Source organism: Calonectris borealis, chromosome 1 (assembly GCF_964195595.1).
Source record: "Calonectris borealis chromosome 1, bCalBor7.hap1.2, whole genome shotgun sequence".
Lineage (NCBI taxonomy): Eukaryota > Metazoa > Chordata > Aves > Procellariiformes > Procellariidae > Calonectris > Calonectris borealis.
The window spans coordinates 19,008-36,679 of NC_134312.1; the positions used below are offsets into that span (position 1 = coordinate 19,008).

General features: G+C 47.8%; 2 protein-coding genes across 9 annotated transcripts; one reads left to right on the forward strand and one right to left on the reverse strand.

The window, feature by feature from the left end:
• Positions 1 to 619: 619 nt before the first annotated feature.
• NME6 (NME/NM23 nucleoside diphosphate kinase 6) lies at positions 620 to 4,082 on the reverse strand. Of its 2 annotated transcripts, none has more exons than XM_075140806.1 (5): positions 3,951 to 4,082; positions 3,705 to 3,828; positions 3,534 to 3,573; positions 2,915 to 3,075; positions 620 to 2,645 (listed from the first exon to the last, which is right to left on the reverse strand). In XM_075140806.1, the coding sequence occupies exons 1-5, from the start codon at positions 4,038 to 4,040 to the stop codon at positions 2,479 to 2,481; spliced, it is 582 nt and encodes a 193-aa protein (XP_074996907.1). In that variant the 5' UTR covers positions 4,041 to 4,082; the 3' UTR covers positions 620 to 2,478. The 2 variants fall into 2 exon arrangements, with proteins under 2 accessions (XP_074996907.1, XP_074996914.1); XM_075140813.1 differs by having other exon boundaries at positions 3,705 to 3,807; positions 3,951 to 4,081.
• A 262-nt stretch (positions 4,083 to 4,344) lies between these two features.
• LOC142078291 (rab-like protein 2A) lies at positions 4,345 to 17,555 on the forward strand. Of its 7 annotated transcripts, none has more exons than XM_075140780.1 (8): positions 4,345 to 4,535; positions 4,640 to 4,669; positions 4,913 to 4,992; positions 12,985 to 13,064; positions 14,028 to 14,139; positions 16,043 to 16,140; positions 16,388 to 16,471; positions 16,766 to 17,209. In XM_075140780.1, the coding sequence occupies exons 1-8, from the start codon at positions 4,429 to 4,431 to the stop codon at positions 16,844 to 16,846; spliced, it is 672 nt and encodes a 223-aa protein (XP_074996881.1). In that variant the 5' UTR covers positions 4,345 to 4,428; the 3' UTR covers positions 16,847 to 17,209. The 7 variants fall into 7 exon arrangements, with proteins under 7 accessions (XP_074996881.1, XP_074996897.1, XP_074996888.1 ...); XM_075140796.1 differs by having other exon boundaries at positions 4,372 to 4,525; XM_075140787.1 differs by having other exon boundaries at positions 4,394 to 4,535; positions 16,637 to 17,209.
• Positions 17,556 to 17,672: the final 117 nt, after the last annotated feature.

Genomic DNA, 17,672 nt, shown 5'->3' on the forward strand with positions numbered 1-17,672 from the left:
GGGTGGCAAGAAGAGAAAAGTGAGAAATGGTACAAGAAAGTGTTTTAAATAAAAGCCATTGGAAGTTACAAAATCAAAGGTGATTCACCACAGGACCGAAAGGCACCAGAAGGTATACAAAACAAATGCTAAATGTCACTGGAGAAGTTAAAAAACATTTCTTGAGCACTTACAAGGAGGGGAAAAAAAAGAAAAAAAACCTTCATAAAAGTCCTCAAAACAGAGAGCATCTGTTGTAATCTCATAAATCCAAAGGCTCCCTTTGATATTAAAAATAATTTTTGACACTATCTCCTGCATCTAACACCAAATATTTTAATATTAGATCTCCTGATAAAGTTTGCAGAACATCTTTAGATTTGCAAAATAAACACTGTGTCTAGGGAAATGGGATTGTACAGTTTTGACAACCTCTTGTACAGTCTTGGTGGACCAAAGAAATGTCAATATGGACATAACAACTGGCAGCTATGGTGATTGTGATCTGGTAATTATTCTGTGAAAACACTGCGCCACTAAGCCAGAGTTATTTGTACTTGAAATTTTAAAAGGGTCAGTTTCCCCAAATGTAATAATTGCAGGTGACTAGAAAAAAAATAAACATTTAAAATGAGAAGTGTAAGCTAGGAATTATCATTTAATGACATCCCAAATTAATATCCAAAAAAGGAAGTACAATATAAAGAGGAAAGGTGAAAAAAATAGTAAGGGTTAACGGTTACAACAGAAACACACATAACTTAAGAGAAACTCAGGGAATCAATAAAATATCAACAGTAGCATTAAGGACAGCAAGATTTCAGACCTGTATAAATGCATACTCAATCATGAGCAGATCCACCATTGGATACTGCTGGTGAAAATAAAAGTAGCAATGCAAAAATATTCCACAGATCCTTTTGATCTGTACCTGGAACAAAACAACAACTGCATTTAATCTCATATAATAGTAAGGAAGGAACAAAAATGTCGATGTATTTAATCAAGGAAGTTCTACGGCAGCACTTCCTACAATTAAACATTTTTCAATCAAATGCCCAACGTTTCAATAGTTGTCTTAAACTAGTCAAAGAGTAATTTGCCTTTGATCTGTGACACAATAATGCACTAGTAAATTTGGGACTCAATCAACAGCTCAGTCAACAGCTTTAGTGACTACTATCATCAATGCTAGTCACACATAACTTCAGAAAAGGGAGTCAAGCTAACAAACTTCTTGTCCCAAGTACATTACAAAGGTACCTTCACCAATACAGTGCATTTGAAGTTATCCAAAAGAAATTCACTCAGTACAACATGGCACCTTAATTAAAAAAATCAGCATTGTAAGAAGCTATTAGGGGCACAGTTTAAACGGATTAAAAACTCATACAGGAACAGATCTCAAAATGCATCAAACAGGAAAACATAAATAAGCATGTCAGAACCTTGCATTGTACCTCAAAACCAAGTCCTCATGCACCACCAGGTAATGATTTTATCAATTATCTGGATAATTAAATGACTTTGTCCATATAATTTACAAAGGATACGGAACTCAGTGCTTCAATGCCCAGCAAGTGTACAGGCAATAAAGTCTTTGAGTTGCCATTAGGCATTTTGTTACAAGGCTTAATGTAAAGAGTTCCTGGCAGAAATTCTATAGCCTCTGTGTATCAGCATTCAAATCAACTTCTCTGGCCTTTTATTATGGATTCAAGAAATCCATAGCTCTAATAGCCACTATCAACTTTCATCAGAACTACTGATCTCATGCCCCAGGCAATCTAAAAGCACAAAATAGAAGATCCTTCACAGGCACTGGACTACTCCACACCTTTCTACAATTTCCCCTAGAACTTCTGTTGCAGGCTTGTCAGCCCAGACCAAACTGAACCAATAGGATATGCTGCTTTCCTCTTGAGAATGGCTTCTAACTGCCCTCCACCAGATGCTTGAGATATGAATCATGATACAAAACTGAAGACAACCTTGTTTCTCAGCTTGGATCCAGGAAAGCAAGGACAGGAGAGTTAATATTGCCCTGCTTACCGCTGCATTTTTTCATATTCTTTTTCCCCCTCTTTTCTTCTTAAGGGACTGTGGGAACAGAGCAGATATTAAGGATCTGAGGCCTACTATCAGCAAAACCAATGATATCCTAACAGGAACTAGCAACCCCCTTTCCACCTAGCCCTTTGATGAACTCATTGTTACTGCTCACATCCAAATAAACATACGAGGGACCAGTGAACTGCGTGGCTAGATCTCTGTATCAAGTTGGAGTACTGCTACTTGAGAAGTTTTTCCAAAAATGCCCCAGCACCTGGATGCTGCATGAATAACATAATCCCAGGTAGCACAACATAATGTGCATTAGGTCTTTCCCGCCCCCACAGTCCTTAAAACATGCCATGGCTCTATGTCTTGTTATGGGGCTGACCCAAACAGTGTGCCTAGCAACTACTTCCAGCTCAGCAAACCATATCCCCAGGTAACTCAGGTCAACTCTGTTTCTTCATCTCGGAACACACAGTGGACACGCTCCTCTGCATTGTAATACACCTGCCCACAGCGCAGGCGTGGCTCTTCCTGCTGGTACCAGAGCTGTTCATTGAACTCTGGGAAGAAAAAGGCAATTTCTCTGCTGGCTGATGCTGGTGAATCTGTTAGAAAACAGAGGAAAAGAAGATGAGAGATGCCAGTCTGGCACCGCAAATATGTGCTATGTTCCAAAGGGAAGGGCAAAAGCCGTAAAGAAAAGTGCCAGGCTCGATTGCACCAGGACAGGTGTGAGTGGAGTCTGCAGAAGTGAGCAAATCATTAACTTTGACTCCCAGAATGGAAAAGAACCAAAGGCAGACAAAATACCATCATTCACACCTCCCTGAGCTCCAGTCTTTGCCCAACACTCAGCCAAGAAGGACAGGTCTACCTGAGCCATGAGTGGTATTCCTGGTGTCAGTGAGGCCGTAAGCTCCCCGGATGGAGTCTGGGACGCTGTTTCGGGCTCGGAATACTTTGGTGGGTCCCATCAGGGATCTCCAGAGGGGAACAGCATTCTCATGGGCCAAGATATAAGCCCACATGGGGCCACTGAGAGAAGGAACAGGGAAGAGCAGAAGTAGATAAGGTTACAAAAGAGCATAGCTCCTTCATTCTTATAAATACAGCAAGTGCTAAGAAGCAAGTAAGTGCAATTGCCATGCAGTACTTTCTGGTAGGGGATACAGACCTACCATGACACTAGACACTGAGACCGTGGCTCAGAAGCAAAGCATTTGCAAGAATGACCTCCCCCTAGGCGACGCCACCCCACCAAGTACTACTGTTGTCATAGCAGAGTTGGTTCCTGACATTTCTCCACCCCCGAGCCCAGAGCCTTCCCCCTCCGTATGCCACAAGCACCAACTCCTGACGAGACGCATGCCACGCCGAGGTGGACCCCTCCAGATGCAGAAGCATTGCTCAAGCAAGACAAGGGTCCACCTGCAAAACGAAGCGAGCTTCCTCCTCGCGCCCCGCGCAGCCTGGCCTGCGGGCACGGCAGGTACCTGGCCATGAACTCCACCAGCCGCTGGTAGAAGAACCGCCCTGCGGGAGAAAGACGGCCCGGGTCACACAGCCCAGCTCCGCCGGCACCGGCTCTGCCCGGCGGCCAAACTCGTCCGCCCGCAGCGCCTGCCCGCCTGCCCCTGGGGGCAGCGGCGGCCCTGCCCGCCTACCCGCGTGCTCCCGGTAGAAGCGGCGGCTCTCCTCCCGTCCGCAGCGCAGCTTCCTGGCGCGCACGATGAGGAACCGGTTGCTGAGGATGGTTTCGTGCACGGCCTGTGGGCAGAGGCGCAGTGGCTGGGCGGACGACGTGCACCGCCAGGACGCCCCGGGCCGGGCCGACAGACCAGCCCAGCCCAGGCCGGGCCGGGCCGGGCCGGGCGGCGCCGGCGGGGCGGTCCGGCCCGCCCAGCCCTCACCTCTAGCACCAGCGGGTGGGCCACGGCGTCCGGCTTCAGCAGCGCCAGCGTCAGCTGCAGCGGCCGCCCGGAGCGTCCCACGGCCGCCATGGCGCCCGCCCCGCCGGGCGGCGTCGCGCCGGTGACGGCAAGTGGGGCGGGACGTCGCGTGCGTGACGCACCAACAAGGGGGAGAAGGGCGGGGCAGAGCGCTCGGTGACGCACGGAGGCGTCGTGGGCCGTGAGGCGGGGGCGGGGCCGGGCCGCGAGGCGGGGCCTGAGGGGAGGCGGGGCCTGAGGCGAGGCGGGGCCTGAGGCGAGGCGGGGCCTGAGGCGAGGCGGGGCCTGAGGGGAGGCGGGGCCTGAGGCGAGGCGGGGCCTGAGGGGAGGCGGGGCCTGAGGGGAGGCGGGGCCTGAGGGGAGGCGGGGCCTGAGGGGAGGCGGGGCCTGAGGCGAGGCCCGCCGTGTCGCGTAGCAGCGGGGACGCGGAGGCGGTGCCATGGCGGATGCGGCGGCGGCGGAGCAGGCCCGGGATGAGGCCGCGGCCGGCGCGGAGGAGACTGTGAAGATCATCTGCCTGGGCGACAGCGCCGTGGGCAAGTCCAAGTGCGTGAGCGCGCGGGCACGCCGCCGCCCGGCCGGTTCCCCACGGGGCGGGCAGGGGCGGCTCGGTTCCGCGGCCTAACGGCTGTGTGGTGCTCTTTCCGCAGGCTGCTGGAGAGGTTCCTGCTCGACGGCTTGTATCCTTGTGCTGCGCCGCCCGCGCCCCCTTAGTTCCCGTCCCTATTCCCGGGCCTGCGCCCTGAGCAGCCCCGCGCCTCTGCGCATGTGGCGGCCCGGCCCGGCGGAGCGCAGCGGGAGGCGCCGCCGGGGCGAGCGGGCGGCGGGCGGCCCGGCCCGGGGAACTGCGGCGGGCCCGGCCGGGGGAGGGGGTGCTGGCAGTTGCTGGGGGGTTCGGGGACGCCTCCTTAACACAGGCACAGCCGCCCCCAGCAGCTCTCCACCTTCGCCCTGACGCTCTACAAGCACCGTGCTCGGGTGGACGGGCAGACGGTCCTCGTGGGTAAGTGGGGAGTGCCCTGCTAGGTGTTCTGTGGACCCCGGGGACAGGGTGATGCCAGCTGTGTGCAGAGAGGGCAACGGCAACTGTGCTGTTGGCATATGCAACAGTATATGGACCCAAAAACATGGCAGGGGAGTTTTTTGCAGTGGGCAAGGGGATGCCAAACAGTGGTTTGTAGGCAGGGAAATGGGGAAATGAAGCGATCACAGAATCACAGAATGGTTGAGATTGGAAGGGACCTCTGGAGATCATCCTGTCCAACTCCCTGTTCAAGCAGGGCCACCTACGGCCAGTTGCCCAGGACAATGTCCAGATGGCTTTTCAATATTCCAAGGAGGGAGACTTCACCTCTCTGGGCAGCCTGTGCAAGCGCTTGGTCAACCTCACAGTGGAAAAAGGTTTTCCTGATGTTCAGAGAGAACCTCCTATGTTGTGGCCATTGCCTCTGGTCCTGTCACTGGGCACCACTGGAAAGAGCCTCGCTCCATCTTGTTTATGCTCTTCCTTCAGGTATTTATGCTCATTTATGAAATTCCCCCTAAGCCTTCTCTTCGCTAGGCTAAAGAGTCCCAGCCCTCTCAGCCTTTCCTTATATGAGGGACGCTCCAGTCCCTTAATCATCTTCGTGGCTCTTTGTTGGACTCTCTCCAGTATGTTCATGTCTCTCCTGTACTCGGGAGCCCAGAACAGGACACAGTACTCCAGGTGTGGGCTCACCAGTGCTGAGTAGAGGCGAAGGAATACTTTGCCTAATGCAGCCCAGGATACTCTTAGCCTTCTTTGTGGCAAGGGCACATTGCTGGCTTCCAGTCAGCTTGGTGTCAGCCAGGATCCCCAGGGCCTTTTCTGCAAAGCTGCTTTCCAGCGGGGTGGTCCCCAGCATAAACTGGTGCTCTGGGGTTGTTCCTCCCTGGGTGGAGGACTTTGCGCTTCTCCGTGTTGAACTTCATGAGGTTCCTGCCAGCCCGTTTCTCCAGCTTCTCCAGGTCCCTCTGGATGGCAGCACAACCCTCTGGTGTATCAGCAACTTCTCCCAGTTTGTGGCAAGCTTGCTGAGGGTGCAATCTGCCCCATCATCCAGATCATTAATGAAGATATTGAACAGGATCGGACCCAATATTGATCCCTGGGGGTACACTGCTAAGTTATTGGCCTCCAGCTAGACTTCATGCTGCTTGGCTGGCCATTCAGCCAGTTTTCGATCCACCTCACTGTCTGCTCATCCAGCCCTTACATCAACAGCTTCTCTATGAGACTCTTCTGGGAGACAATGCTGGAAGCCTTACTGAAGTCTAAGTAGACAATAGCCACTACTCTCCCCTCATCTACCAGGCCAGATCACTGTTCAGTTATTAGGTTCTTCCGCTATGCCGGTAATCTTTTACATTTGACTTCCAGGCAAGGGGATATCTAAGTCAAAGATTATCTTTGTTTTTTTCAAGGAATTGAATACCTGTCAAGGTAATTGCTGCAAGAATGCTGATTTAGCAGTGTTAGTCACTGTTAGTCAAAGTGCTTGTTGCTCAGGATGCAGTGTCATGATGGAACTAAGCTAAGATTTAAATTTTATCGTGAAGCTAAGCTAGCTGCCCATGAAAGTTGCAGTCCTTTTCCCCTATGTATCACCAGCGTTCACTTATAGGCCTAGTCCTGTCCATTGTCAAGCCAGTTCAGGAAGCTAACCATGCATATTAACTACTCACAAAATAAGTGAATGGGTTTCTACTCATTTGGCTTCCTAAAACATTTCACCATGGAGGCTTATACACACCAGTGCTGGTGAAAGGGGCAGGTGGGAATGCACAGGCAAAGGAAGGAAGAGTAGAGAGTGGGCTTGCTCTTTCTTGCAAGCAAGGTATTACATCAGCTGCAGTATGAAACTGTCTTCCGACTCCTGTACTCTGTCAATATAGTAAATAAGTGAGAAGAAATATGCCATATGCTAATTACAAAATAGTCTGCAGTGGGATTTAGCTGCCCATCAGCACCAATTCTAAAAATCAATGCCATAGATTACTTTAGTAGATCTACTATTTTAGTTGCTGGTTTTTTAATACATTTTAACACAATCTTCCTATTATTGGTCATCCTTTTATTGGGTATTTTTGATTGGTTAATTGCTTTGGGTGTAGTACCAATTGCTATATTTCAAGTTTATAGAATGTTTAAATTTTTTCTCTGGATATGTCCAGCTTGTATGATCTTATCGTAAAATACCACCTGTTTTATCTCAACCTTTGTTAGTTTTTTTGATAGACTACAAGCATCCTAGCTTTGTCAGTCATCTGTTTATCAGTCATACTCTCAAATATCCCATAACTTCAGTTTTACCACAAGTGCTAACTTTCTATTTTTTTATACCAACGGAGCATTGCTTTGACTTCTGTGAATTAGCCTCTGACAGCACAGTATTGTTCACTGTGTGTTACAGATGGAAGTTGAAGAAAAGCATTATCTTATTCTGTAGTTTGAGTTGATATTCTGTACTGCTGCCTGTATTGCTACTGTTTCTGTGTTTTCAGAATATTGCAGCTCTGGAAGGGACGGTGAGAGGTCATCTTGCACATCTCTGTACTGGAGAAACTCTTTACTTAATGATACTCTTCACTGATATATATATATATTATGTATTTAAAGACTTCCAATGACAAAGGCTGCTTAGGCCATCTGTTCCAACATATCAGGGTTCTTACTGCTAGAAAGTCTTTCTTTCTTGATACTTAATGCAAATCTTTATTCAAGGTAAACCAGTTATTTCCTGTGTTTCCTGGACACTGAACAAGTTATTTCCCCTTCCTGTTTGCACCAGCTTTCTACATCTACATCTGTACCTTTCCCCTTTATTGGTGAATGAAAAACTGGACATAAGCCGGCAATGTGCACTTGCAGCCCAGAAAGCCAATTGATCCTGAGATGCATAAAAATAAGCGTGGCCAGCAGGTAAAGAGAGGCAATTCTCCTCCTCTGCTCTGCTCGAGACCCCACCTGGAGTACTGCACCCAGCTCTGGGATCCCCAGTACAAGACAGACATGGATCTGTTAGAGCGGGTTCACAAAAATTATCAGAGGGCTGGAACACCTCTGCTATGGAGAGAGGCTGAGAGAGCTGGGGTTGTTCAGGCCTGGACAAGAGAAAGCTCTGGGGAGGCCTTGTTGCAGCCTTTCAGTATATAAAGGGGGCTTATAAGAAAGATGGAGAAAGACTTTTTACCAGGGCCTGTAGTGATAGGACAAGGGACAACGGTTTTAAACTGAAAGAGGGTAGGTTTAGATTGGACATAAGGAAGAAATGCTTTACGCTGAGGGTGGTGACACTCAGGCACCACTGGAACAGGTTGCCCAAAGAAGTTGTGGATGCCCCATCCGTGGAAGTGTTCAAGGGTTGGATGGGGCTTTGAGCAACCTGATTTAGTGAAAGATGTCCCTGCCCATAGCAGGGGGTGGACTAGATGGTCTTGGATGAGGGGGTCTGGTGAGATCCCCTCTGAGATGATCTGGATGAGGTGATCAAGTGCACCCTCAGTAAGTTTGCGGATGACGCCAAGTTGGGTGGAGTGTTGATTTGCTTGAGGGTAAGGAGGCACTACAGAGGGATCTGGACAGGCTGGATCGATGGGCCGAGGCCAACTGTATGAGATTCAACAAGGCCAAGTGCCAGGTCCTGCACTTGGGTCACAACAATCCCATGCAATGCTACAGGCTTGGGGAAGAGTGGCTGGAAAGCTGCCCGGAGGAAAAGGACCTGGGGGTGCTGGTCAACAGCCGGCTGAACACGAGCCGGCAGTGTGCCCAGGTGGCCAAGAAGGCCAACGGCATCCTGGCTTGTATCAGAAATAGTGTGGCCAGCAGGACGAAGGAAGTGATCATCCTCCTGTACTCGGCACTGGTGAGGCCGCACCTCGAATACTGTGTTCAGTTTTGGGCCCCTCACTACAAGAAAGACATTGAGGTGCTGGAGCATGTCCAAAGAAGGGCAACAAAGCTGGTGAAGGGTCTAGAGAACAAATCTTATGAGGAGCGGCTGAGGGAACTGGGGTTGTTTAGCCTGGAGAAGAGGAGGCTGAGGGGAGACCTTATCGCGCTCTACAACTACCTGAAAGGAGGTTGTAGCCAGGTGGGGGTTGGTCTCTTCTCCCAAGTAACCAGCGATAGGACGAGAGGAAGTGGCCTCAAGTTGCGCCAGGGGAGGTTTAGATTGGACATTAGGAGAAATTTCTTTACTGAAAGAGTGGTCAGGCCTTGGAACAGGCTGCCCAGGGAAGTGGTGGAGTCACCATCCCCGGAGGTATTTAAAAGACGTGTAGATGAGGCGCTTAGGGACATGGTTTAGTGGTGGACTTGGCAGTGCTAGGTTAACGGCTGGACTCGATGATCTTAAAGGTCTTTTCCAACCTAAACAATTCTATGATCTTTAAAGGTCCCTTCCAACCCAAACCATTCTGTGATTCTATTTCTTCTCTCTTTTAGGGTAAACAGCCTCACTTTATTCTGCCTTTTCTCATAGGGCATGTTTTCTAGATCTCTTGTCATTCTTTATGGTTCTTCTGTTCAGTTGGTTCATGTTTGAAATACATTTTACAAAGATAGAGATGGTTCTTCATCAGAGTCTTGTCAGTATACCTCATCACTTTGAGTGAGTAAATGCTGCAATTTTGAAACAACTAATACCTGTGATATAGTGAAGCATCACCCACCTATTGTGCTGGTTGCATTGTTCCTAGCCTGGTTAGTAACAATGGTTTCAATAATAAACTTATGCAGGTAAACTGGGATGGTTTATAATAAGGTTCCATGGAAGTTCATAGGGAGAATTAGAAACCATTTTGGGAGGCAAGAAAGATGATAGATGATAGTGCTTAGCTGAATATGAGCTTCAAAAGAGGGCTGTGTTCCAAACAGCTAAGGTGATCTTTGGATATAAAACCAGAATATTAATTTCAGAGATTTTATAGCTATCCCAAATTTGAAACATTACACTAAGACTCCTTTTTGAAACCACTACAGCAAGACTGTATCTAATTCTTATTTCTGTGATTCAGTAAAAGCATTGAAAAATGGTGGAGGTTTGTTGTGGGTTGACCTTGGCTGACCACCAGATGCCCACCAAGCCACTCTATCACTCCCCCTTCTCAGCAGGACAGTGGGAAAAAATATGAAAAAGCTCGTGGGTTGCAGTAAGGACAGGGAGGTTACTTACCAGTTACCATCATGGGCAAAACAGACTTGACCTGGGGAAATTAATTTAATTTATTGACAATTAATTGTAACAGAGTAGGATAGTGAGAAGTAAAATAAAACTAAAAACACCTTCCCTCCATCGCCCCTCCTTTATTCCCAGGCTCAACTTCACTCCTAAATCTTCTACCTCCTCCCCCCAAATGGTGCAGGGGAATAGGGAATGGGGATTGCGCTCAGTTCATAACACTTTGCCACTGTTGCGCCTTCCTCCTCACACTCTTCCTCTGCTCCAGCGTGGGGTCCCTCCCATGGGATACAGTCTCTCACAAACTTCTCCAACTTGGGTCCTTCCCACGGGCTGCAGTTCTTCAAGAACTGCTCCAGCACGGGTCCTTTCCATGGGGTACAATCCTTCAGGAACGGACTGCCTTAGCGTGGTTCTCCCATGGGCCACAGGTCCTGTCAGAAAACCTGCTCCTGCATGGGCTGCTCTCCACAGCCCACAGCTCTTGCCAGGAGCCTGCTCCAATGTGAGCTCTCCATAGGCTGCAGCTTCCTTCAGGGCACATCCACCTGCTGCGGCGTGTCCGCAGGCTGCATGTCCTCCACAGGCGGCAGTGTGGACATCTGCTCCACCATGGTCCTCCTGGTGGAGGACACCTGGACACAGGGGGACCACCTGCATCACCATGGTCTTCACCACGGGGCTGCAGGGGAATCTCTGCTCCGGCGCCTGGAGCACCTCCTCCCCCTCCTTCTTCACTGACCTTGGTGTCTGCAGAGTTGTTCCTCTCACATTGTCTCACTCCTCTCTCGACAGCTGCTGCACAGCATTTTTTACCCCTTCTTAAATACGTTATCGCCAGCGTCGCTGATTGGGTGTGATTTGGCCAGAGGTGGGTCTGTCTTGGAGCTGACTGAAACTGGCTCTGCCTGCCATGCGGTCAGCTTCTGGTGTCTTCTCACAGAAGCCACCCCTGCAGCCCAGGCCCGCCCCCTTACAAAAACCTTGCCACTTAAACCCAATACAAGGTTTCAGAGGAGAGCCACGAGAACAATTGAAAGATGGTAAAAAGGGGCCCACGGATGAGAGACTCAGTCTGGTTAGCTTCTCGGGGAGAAGGTAAAATATCAGAGAACAGGAACTTGGTACAGAAGGAGGCTTCAGCATAGAAAGAAAGATTTAACAGACTCTAGTTGATGTTAGGTAAACTCAAATAGAAGATAAGGTGGTTTGGTTTTTTTTAACCAGTCAGTGAAATTACTATTAAGGCAGCTTGCGAAAGTATGGATTCATATGTCAGGGACTTATTTTTAACATGGATTTGGTACTTTATTAACTAACTTGCTCTAGTTTAAGTAATTCATCTGACTTACGTTATACAAGAGTTCACAGTGTCTTCTGTCTTCACCTTTTATGAACATAATGCTGATCATCCAAGCTACCTTGCAGAGAAGACCTGTCATGAAGTGTGATTTGTAAAGGCAGGTAGTTTGATCTGAAGACTTTAAATTGTGCAGAATTACCACTTCCCTTGCTAGTTTAATTTTTACTCTGCTGAGCTATTCTTAGTGGCCGTCGCCAAATCCCATGTGGTAGAGTTAGAATTGCCTTAAAATGTGGTGTATTTCTTTACTCTGTGAATCTTATTTTTCCCAAGGATTTTAAGGTTGATAAATTCCTATGTTCTGGAGTGACATGGGGTATGACGGGCAAGATCTGGAGATTTAGGAATAAAAGCAGCAGTGTTTTTCAATAAGCCATGGCGAGTTCTCTCATGACAGCTGCCGCATTGTTTGGGAAGTTAATTTAGGGACATTCAGTAGGTCGTGATCACTGAATCTTTTTTCCTTGTAAGTGAGGATTCTGAAATGGCACATTAAAAGGATCAGGCAATTTTAGAAGCAAAACTACCCACAATGAATGGAAGTGTGGTGTGATGAGTACTTGTCTATATTTTGGGCAGTTTAAGAAGTCACCATCCTGCAAGTCTGATACAGTATCCAGTCAGAAACTAATTTCAATGCAAAGTAAACACTAAGGAAAGTGGCATATTTGGCTTTAGGTGGAGTGGCATACTTCAGTCTAGCTGACAGAAGTATAACTACATCTGGTGTGGTCCTTAGTTGTGAAAATTTATACCACAAATAAGACACAAATATCAGCCTATAAATCCAGTAGGAGGAGGGGGGGGAGATCTCTACCCGAGACACACAAACAGAAAAAGGCATTAAAATGTTGGTGACTGTTCAGGTATGCTTCATGATCCATTAAGTACAAGGTACTTAATGCATTGGGACCTGCCTGTCTCAGGCTAACTTACTTACCCTTCCTAATTTTAGAACGAGTCGTGCCCCTGGAAAGAGCAGAGTTAGACTGTCTGTGAAATGAGATAGAACCATGTCCTATGGCAGGCACCTGGCTATTTATCACTGTGTCAGAAATCAAGCTGTTTCAAGATATTTAGGTTTTGTTTCCTGTTGTCATCTCTAGTGACAAAGTACCATACATTGTTATCACTCTTTGCAGTTTTGTCTTACTGTCCTTTATAAGTCATGTCTACTGATGACTTCTCTTTTGCTAATATGTTTATAGCAATGTTCAGTGTCAGCACAACTCATAGCTAAGCCTAGCTAAGAAGAGGTCCTAGTTTTGCATAATCTCGTAGCCCTGGAGTGTCTCAGATTAGAGAGGTGAAACCTAATTTGTGACCCTGAGTAGATGGACTGGGCTTTGCGTCCTGGGTTTAAGTTGTGAGAAAAAGAGAACTTGGAAAGTTGTGTCATTCTAAGCTTGTTTTTTGTGTCTTACAGACTTCTGGGACACAGCTGGACAGGAGAGGTTCCAGAGCATGCATGCATCCTATTACCATAAGGCTCATGCTTGTATCATGGTAAGGGTAGTGTCTCAGCTGTGGTCTGATGGAATTTGACTAATAACAGCCCCAGTTGACACTTGGCCTGTATGTTACTTTTTGTGATTACGCTGCCTTATATTTCTTGTCTCTTCCAGTGGTTTAAAAAACTTTCCTGTATTGTTCTTTCTTCTCTCACCAGATAAACCCAGTGTAGTTGGGTATGTTTAGCTCCCTTCTGTCTTTCCTGATAGCACTCTTACTATATTCCCCGGCTTTGCTGTCTTCTAAATTTCCTTACTTTTGTCACTGTGTTGCCAGTAAGGTGGTACGTACAACTGAATGTACTTATTTAGAAGCAGTCCTGTCAGAGGCGATGCGAGGGAGAGGGCATTCCTTTCTTGTTCTGTGATGTGACTATTGGATTATGTAGTACAAAACTGTTCCGACATGTTCTGCAGAGGTACTACATAAGACATCCTTCTCTGGTCTTCTGCCCTTTCTATTTTCCTATACTTTGCGCTTCCCATTTATTAGCTCAAATCAGCCTTGTTTCCTGACTCCTAACCCGCTTAGGTCTCTTGGTTTGTACTGTTGCTCTAACTTTCCACTACTTCTCATCACTTGTGAGCATCAGACAACTTCACTGATATTATAATTGTTAAAATAGAGAAGCCTCACATCTGACCCTACTTAGCAGAACAGATCTTTCCCAGTGCTTGTTCACTGTCATGGGTGATAGAGGGCTTGTCACAGTACATAATAAGAGGAAAGGAAAATGAGGGACTGTTTCCTGCATCATGCAAAGAAACGGGCTGGCTGCACGTTTCAAGGCTTGCTGGGTATTCTCCCATTTCTCTTTCATCCCTTCTAACAAAGGCCAGTTTCCTTTGTTGATGTCCTCCTGGGAAAATTCTGGATTCAGTACTTGTGTTTGGTGCAGTGGGTTGATCAGGAGCTGTCCTGCTGTTGGCCCCATGATAGCTGGTTCTTTTTCGGAAGGTGTTTGATGTGCAGCGGAAAGTCACCTACAAGAACTTAAACAGCTGGTACAAGGAGCTGAGAGAATTCCGCCCAGAGATTCCTTGCGTTGTGGTGGCCAACAAAATCGATGGTGAGTATATCCTCTTCTTTCAACCTCTCAGGATTGTGATGTGATTCTCTTCTGACCTGGCTGAGAAAGAATGTCATTCATCTGTTAGGTCCAGATGAGTTCTTGAGTATTAGTCCCTCAGGGCTGTATTTTACCAAACGAATAGCTGGGTCCTCTACCGACCTTGCATGCTGTCTTATAGGCTCTTGTTCTTGTTTTACTAGCAATTAAAAATACAAATTTGATCCATTTAAAGTTCATTCAAGTGATGTCCTTCCAATTCTGTCCTTACCACACTACCCATTTCATCCAGCAAGAACCCAAAAGCTGACTGGAGCAGTACCTAGTCAAAAATTGCAGGACGTCTTGCTGGAAAAAGAGCATAACCTATTATGTGGCTTCCCCTGATACAGTCAGTAACTGCCTTTGTCTTGCTAATTCAGCCTGGGACTCCTCTGTGCTAAAGTGTCTAAATATACCTGCTGGCAAAAGTGTTCACCTTCCTCTGCAAATGAGTGGATGATTCCCTCCTCTTAGGAATGCCAGCTAGGCGTTCATTATTGCTATCATTTGGGTTGTGGGCTGTCTCCTGCGTCCTGTGAGCGCGCATAACGCATCAGCTTTCTGCTCAGCATCAACGAGAGAACACATACCCTTGGGACCACAGTCTCCTGCTATTCTGTATCAAGTACAGTGTCAGACATGGGCTTCCTTGCTGACATTCATGGTAGAAACCATCGCAGCTATGAATAGGTGTCTGCACCTGAATAAGGTGCCTGGGCTCCCACTGTAGTCTATGGAAGTTCATTTGGTTCAGTGGTGTGGCTTAGGGCTTGATTGATCTTACCTAATAAAAGCCTTTCCTATCGGATGTGTCAAGCCAGCCTTGAATCCACTGATTGCACGGACTGTACAGGAAGTCCGAGGCAAATGGACTTGGTGTTGACAGCCATATTGTAGACAGAACCTCTGTGTAGATGAATCCTGCTCTTAGTGTTCTATGTGTGAGTGGACACTGCTCCAAGAGAGTTCCCTGCCTTGCCTTCGTTTGCTGTATTCCACCCAGACTAGGCAATGATCGGCCCACATAGCTCTTAACACAGGCCCAGTCTGCAGAACAGTTGATCCAGCTTCCTGCGAAGAGGTAGGGAGCGGCTGCCTGGGCAGTGCTCACTGGCAAGCGTTTAGAGTCTGAACTACTTCAGCTGTTGCTTCTAGGAGAAAAGGCGGATCATCTGGAGTCATCCTCCTGAGCTGGCATACGGGCTGTCTATCTATGAAAACTTTGAGCTGTTACTGCTGTGTCAGCACGTCCTGTAAATATGCAGCAGCTTTGTTCCAAAACTGAAATAAAGCCTCTGGCCTTATTTGGGGTAGCTGGACCTAACTGCCTATTAAGTAAAAATACATAACAGTTAAGTCATTTGTACACTGTGAGCGTGCCCGTGACTCACAGGAACATAGGTAATGTGGCATAAGGGCAGTGAGGAGTTCTGGTGAAAGAGGTCAAACTGGAGGGAGAGGCATGACTAGTACCGGTAATGGTGTCCAGGTCATGTGGACACAGAGCAAAAATCACAGGGATGTGCCTGGAAAACATTCATAGTTGCCACACAGCAAGGGAAAGCTGCAAAGCATTATTCATTTATAGCACATCAGAATCCACCTATAATTTAGTCAAGCACCATGGATAAACCAACAAGAACTCTTTTCTTTTTGTGTTCTCTTGTCAATGGTTTGCTGATGCTGTTGCTCTTAAAACCCTATAGCTTTTGGGGAGGACCCTCCTAGCCTTGTACTACAGTGAGGAGGCCTTGACACCTAAATCGGGCTCTGGGCTCCATCTGTTCCACCACTCCTGTATACATTGGCATTCTGCCTACAGTGATGTCTTACTGACCACTTCTCCTTTTTTTGCCCCCAGCGGATATGAAGGTGACCCAGAAAAGCTTCAACTTTGCCCGGAAGTTCAGTTTGCCCTTTTACTTTGTGTCTGCTGCCGATGGCACCAATGTAGTGAAGGTAAAACATAGCTATTTGGCTCAGCATCCATGAGACCCCTCTACAGTCCAAGGACATGGAGACTGCTGTAGGCGCAGAGGGCAGAAAATGGGCTAGTACATCTGTTTGGCTACTTGTGAGGTCCTGGTAGCTATAGGTGGTTGCAGAGGGTTTGTTTTTTTTTCCTTGGGGTGTGGGAACAGTTTCCATATGTTACAGAAACCCAGTGCCTCTTACTTTGAGTGACAAGCATTCTCCTTCTCATCAGCTCTTCAATGATGCTATCAAACTGGCAATTGCTTACAAACAGAATTCAGGAGATTTCATGGACGAGGTCATGCGAGAACTGGAGGTAAGAAAGGCTCTACTTACTGCACTCCTCCTAAGTGATTAGCAGCTCTGCTTTTTTTTCCCTCAGGGAAAGCAGAGCCTGTGGCAGAGGGTGAAACTTTGCAGGCGTGGAAAGATTTGCCTTATGCTGGTGACACCATGGGGTTTGTGTGCTGCTCGTGTCTAGGTTGGAAGGGGTGAGGTGGTGACCCTCTGAAGAGCCCACGCTGCCCTAGACCGAATTTGAAAGGACCACAGCAGAGTGTAGCTGTTGCTGTCATGCTTCTCAGAAGTTCCTTGTCCTGCTCCTTTCCAGAGCTTTGACCTGCAGAAGAAGAGTGAGGATTTGTTGGATAAAGAGGAGAGCTGCCCTGAAGAGGAGCCCCCATCTGCCTAAGCCCCGGACCCTGAGTCTGTTTTTCCGTTTGCTCTAGATTTCTGGGGCTAGTTAGAGCTGGCCTTCACAGAGGAAAGAGATTTTTCTCGTGTCCTGAGAGCTCTGGTGATGGGCAGCTGGGCCCCTCCCCTTCTTGTGGGAGACTCTCTGGGAATGACCTTCCTTGACTCGGCCCTAGCCGCTGCACATCACGGTCGAGGAAAGGGTGAGAGTATCCACATGGTTGCTAGTTACTGCATGCTTCTTCAAGGCAAAGCTTGCCAGGAGAGCTAAGCCACTCTTGGACCTGCAGGGAAGGGTCCTGCCCAGATGCTTTAATGGTACCTCCTGGAGAAAACAAACACTAAAGAATTTTTTTTTTAATCAAGCTTTGAGCTTGCATCCTTCCTGCACTCTTGTTATACAAGGCAGTCCAGTTACTATACAGTGCAACTCCAACTGCCAGCCCTCCCCATTGCTTTCGCAGCCTAGCCAGTGCTACCTCTCTGTCCACCCCTGTGATCTCTGCTGCAGAGTTTCTTTGGGTTTCCTTCCCCATTCTGTTACGGAGCAGCCAGATCCAGTAAACTTCTGAACACGGGGGATTTCTCCTTTCAGGTCCGCTAGAGCTGAATCAGGTGGACTTTCACACCCAGGAGGCTTGTCCTATCCCAGCTGCTGTTCCCATGTCTGTGTTCAAGAGGCTTACGCTGCATTCCAGAGAGCCAGATACACACACACAGACTTACACAATTAATGTGAATGGCAAAACAGATTGACATAGACAGAGCAATGCCTTTGCCAGCACCCATGTGTATGTAACCACCACTTACATAAACATGAACAC

Bases quoted from the DNA above. Each gene is read 5' to 3' on its own strand.
- NME6 (XM_075140806.1), bottom strand. From the start codon at position 4,040: ATGGCGGCCGTGGGACGCTCCGGGCGGCCGCTGCAGCTGACGCTGGCG. The intron at 3,076-3,533 runs GTACCTGCCGTG...TCCTTCTCTCAG, and splicing joins CTGGTGGAGTTCATGGCCAG to TGGCCCCATGTGGGCTTATA. The intron at 2,646-2,914 runs GTAGACCTGTCC...GTTTTCTAACAG, and splicing joins GAATACCACTCATGGCTCAG to ATTCACCAGCATCAGCCAGC.
- LOC142078291 (XM_075140752.1), top strand. From the start codon at position 5,091: ATGCAACAGTATATGGACCCAAAAACATGGCAGGGGAGTTTTTTGCAG. The intron at 16,141-16,387 runs GTAAAACATAGC...CCTTCTCATCAG, and splicing joins ATGGCACCAATGTAGTGAAG to CTCTTCAATGATGCTATCAA. The intron at 16,472-16,765 runs GTAAGAAAGGCT...GCTCCTTTCCAG, and splicing joins AGGTCATGCGAGAACTGGAG to AGCTTTGACCTGCAGAAGAA.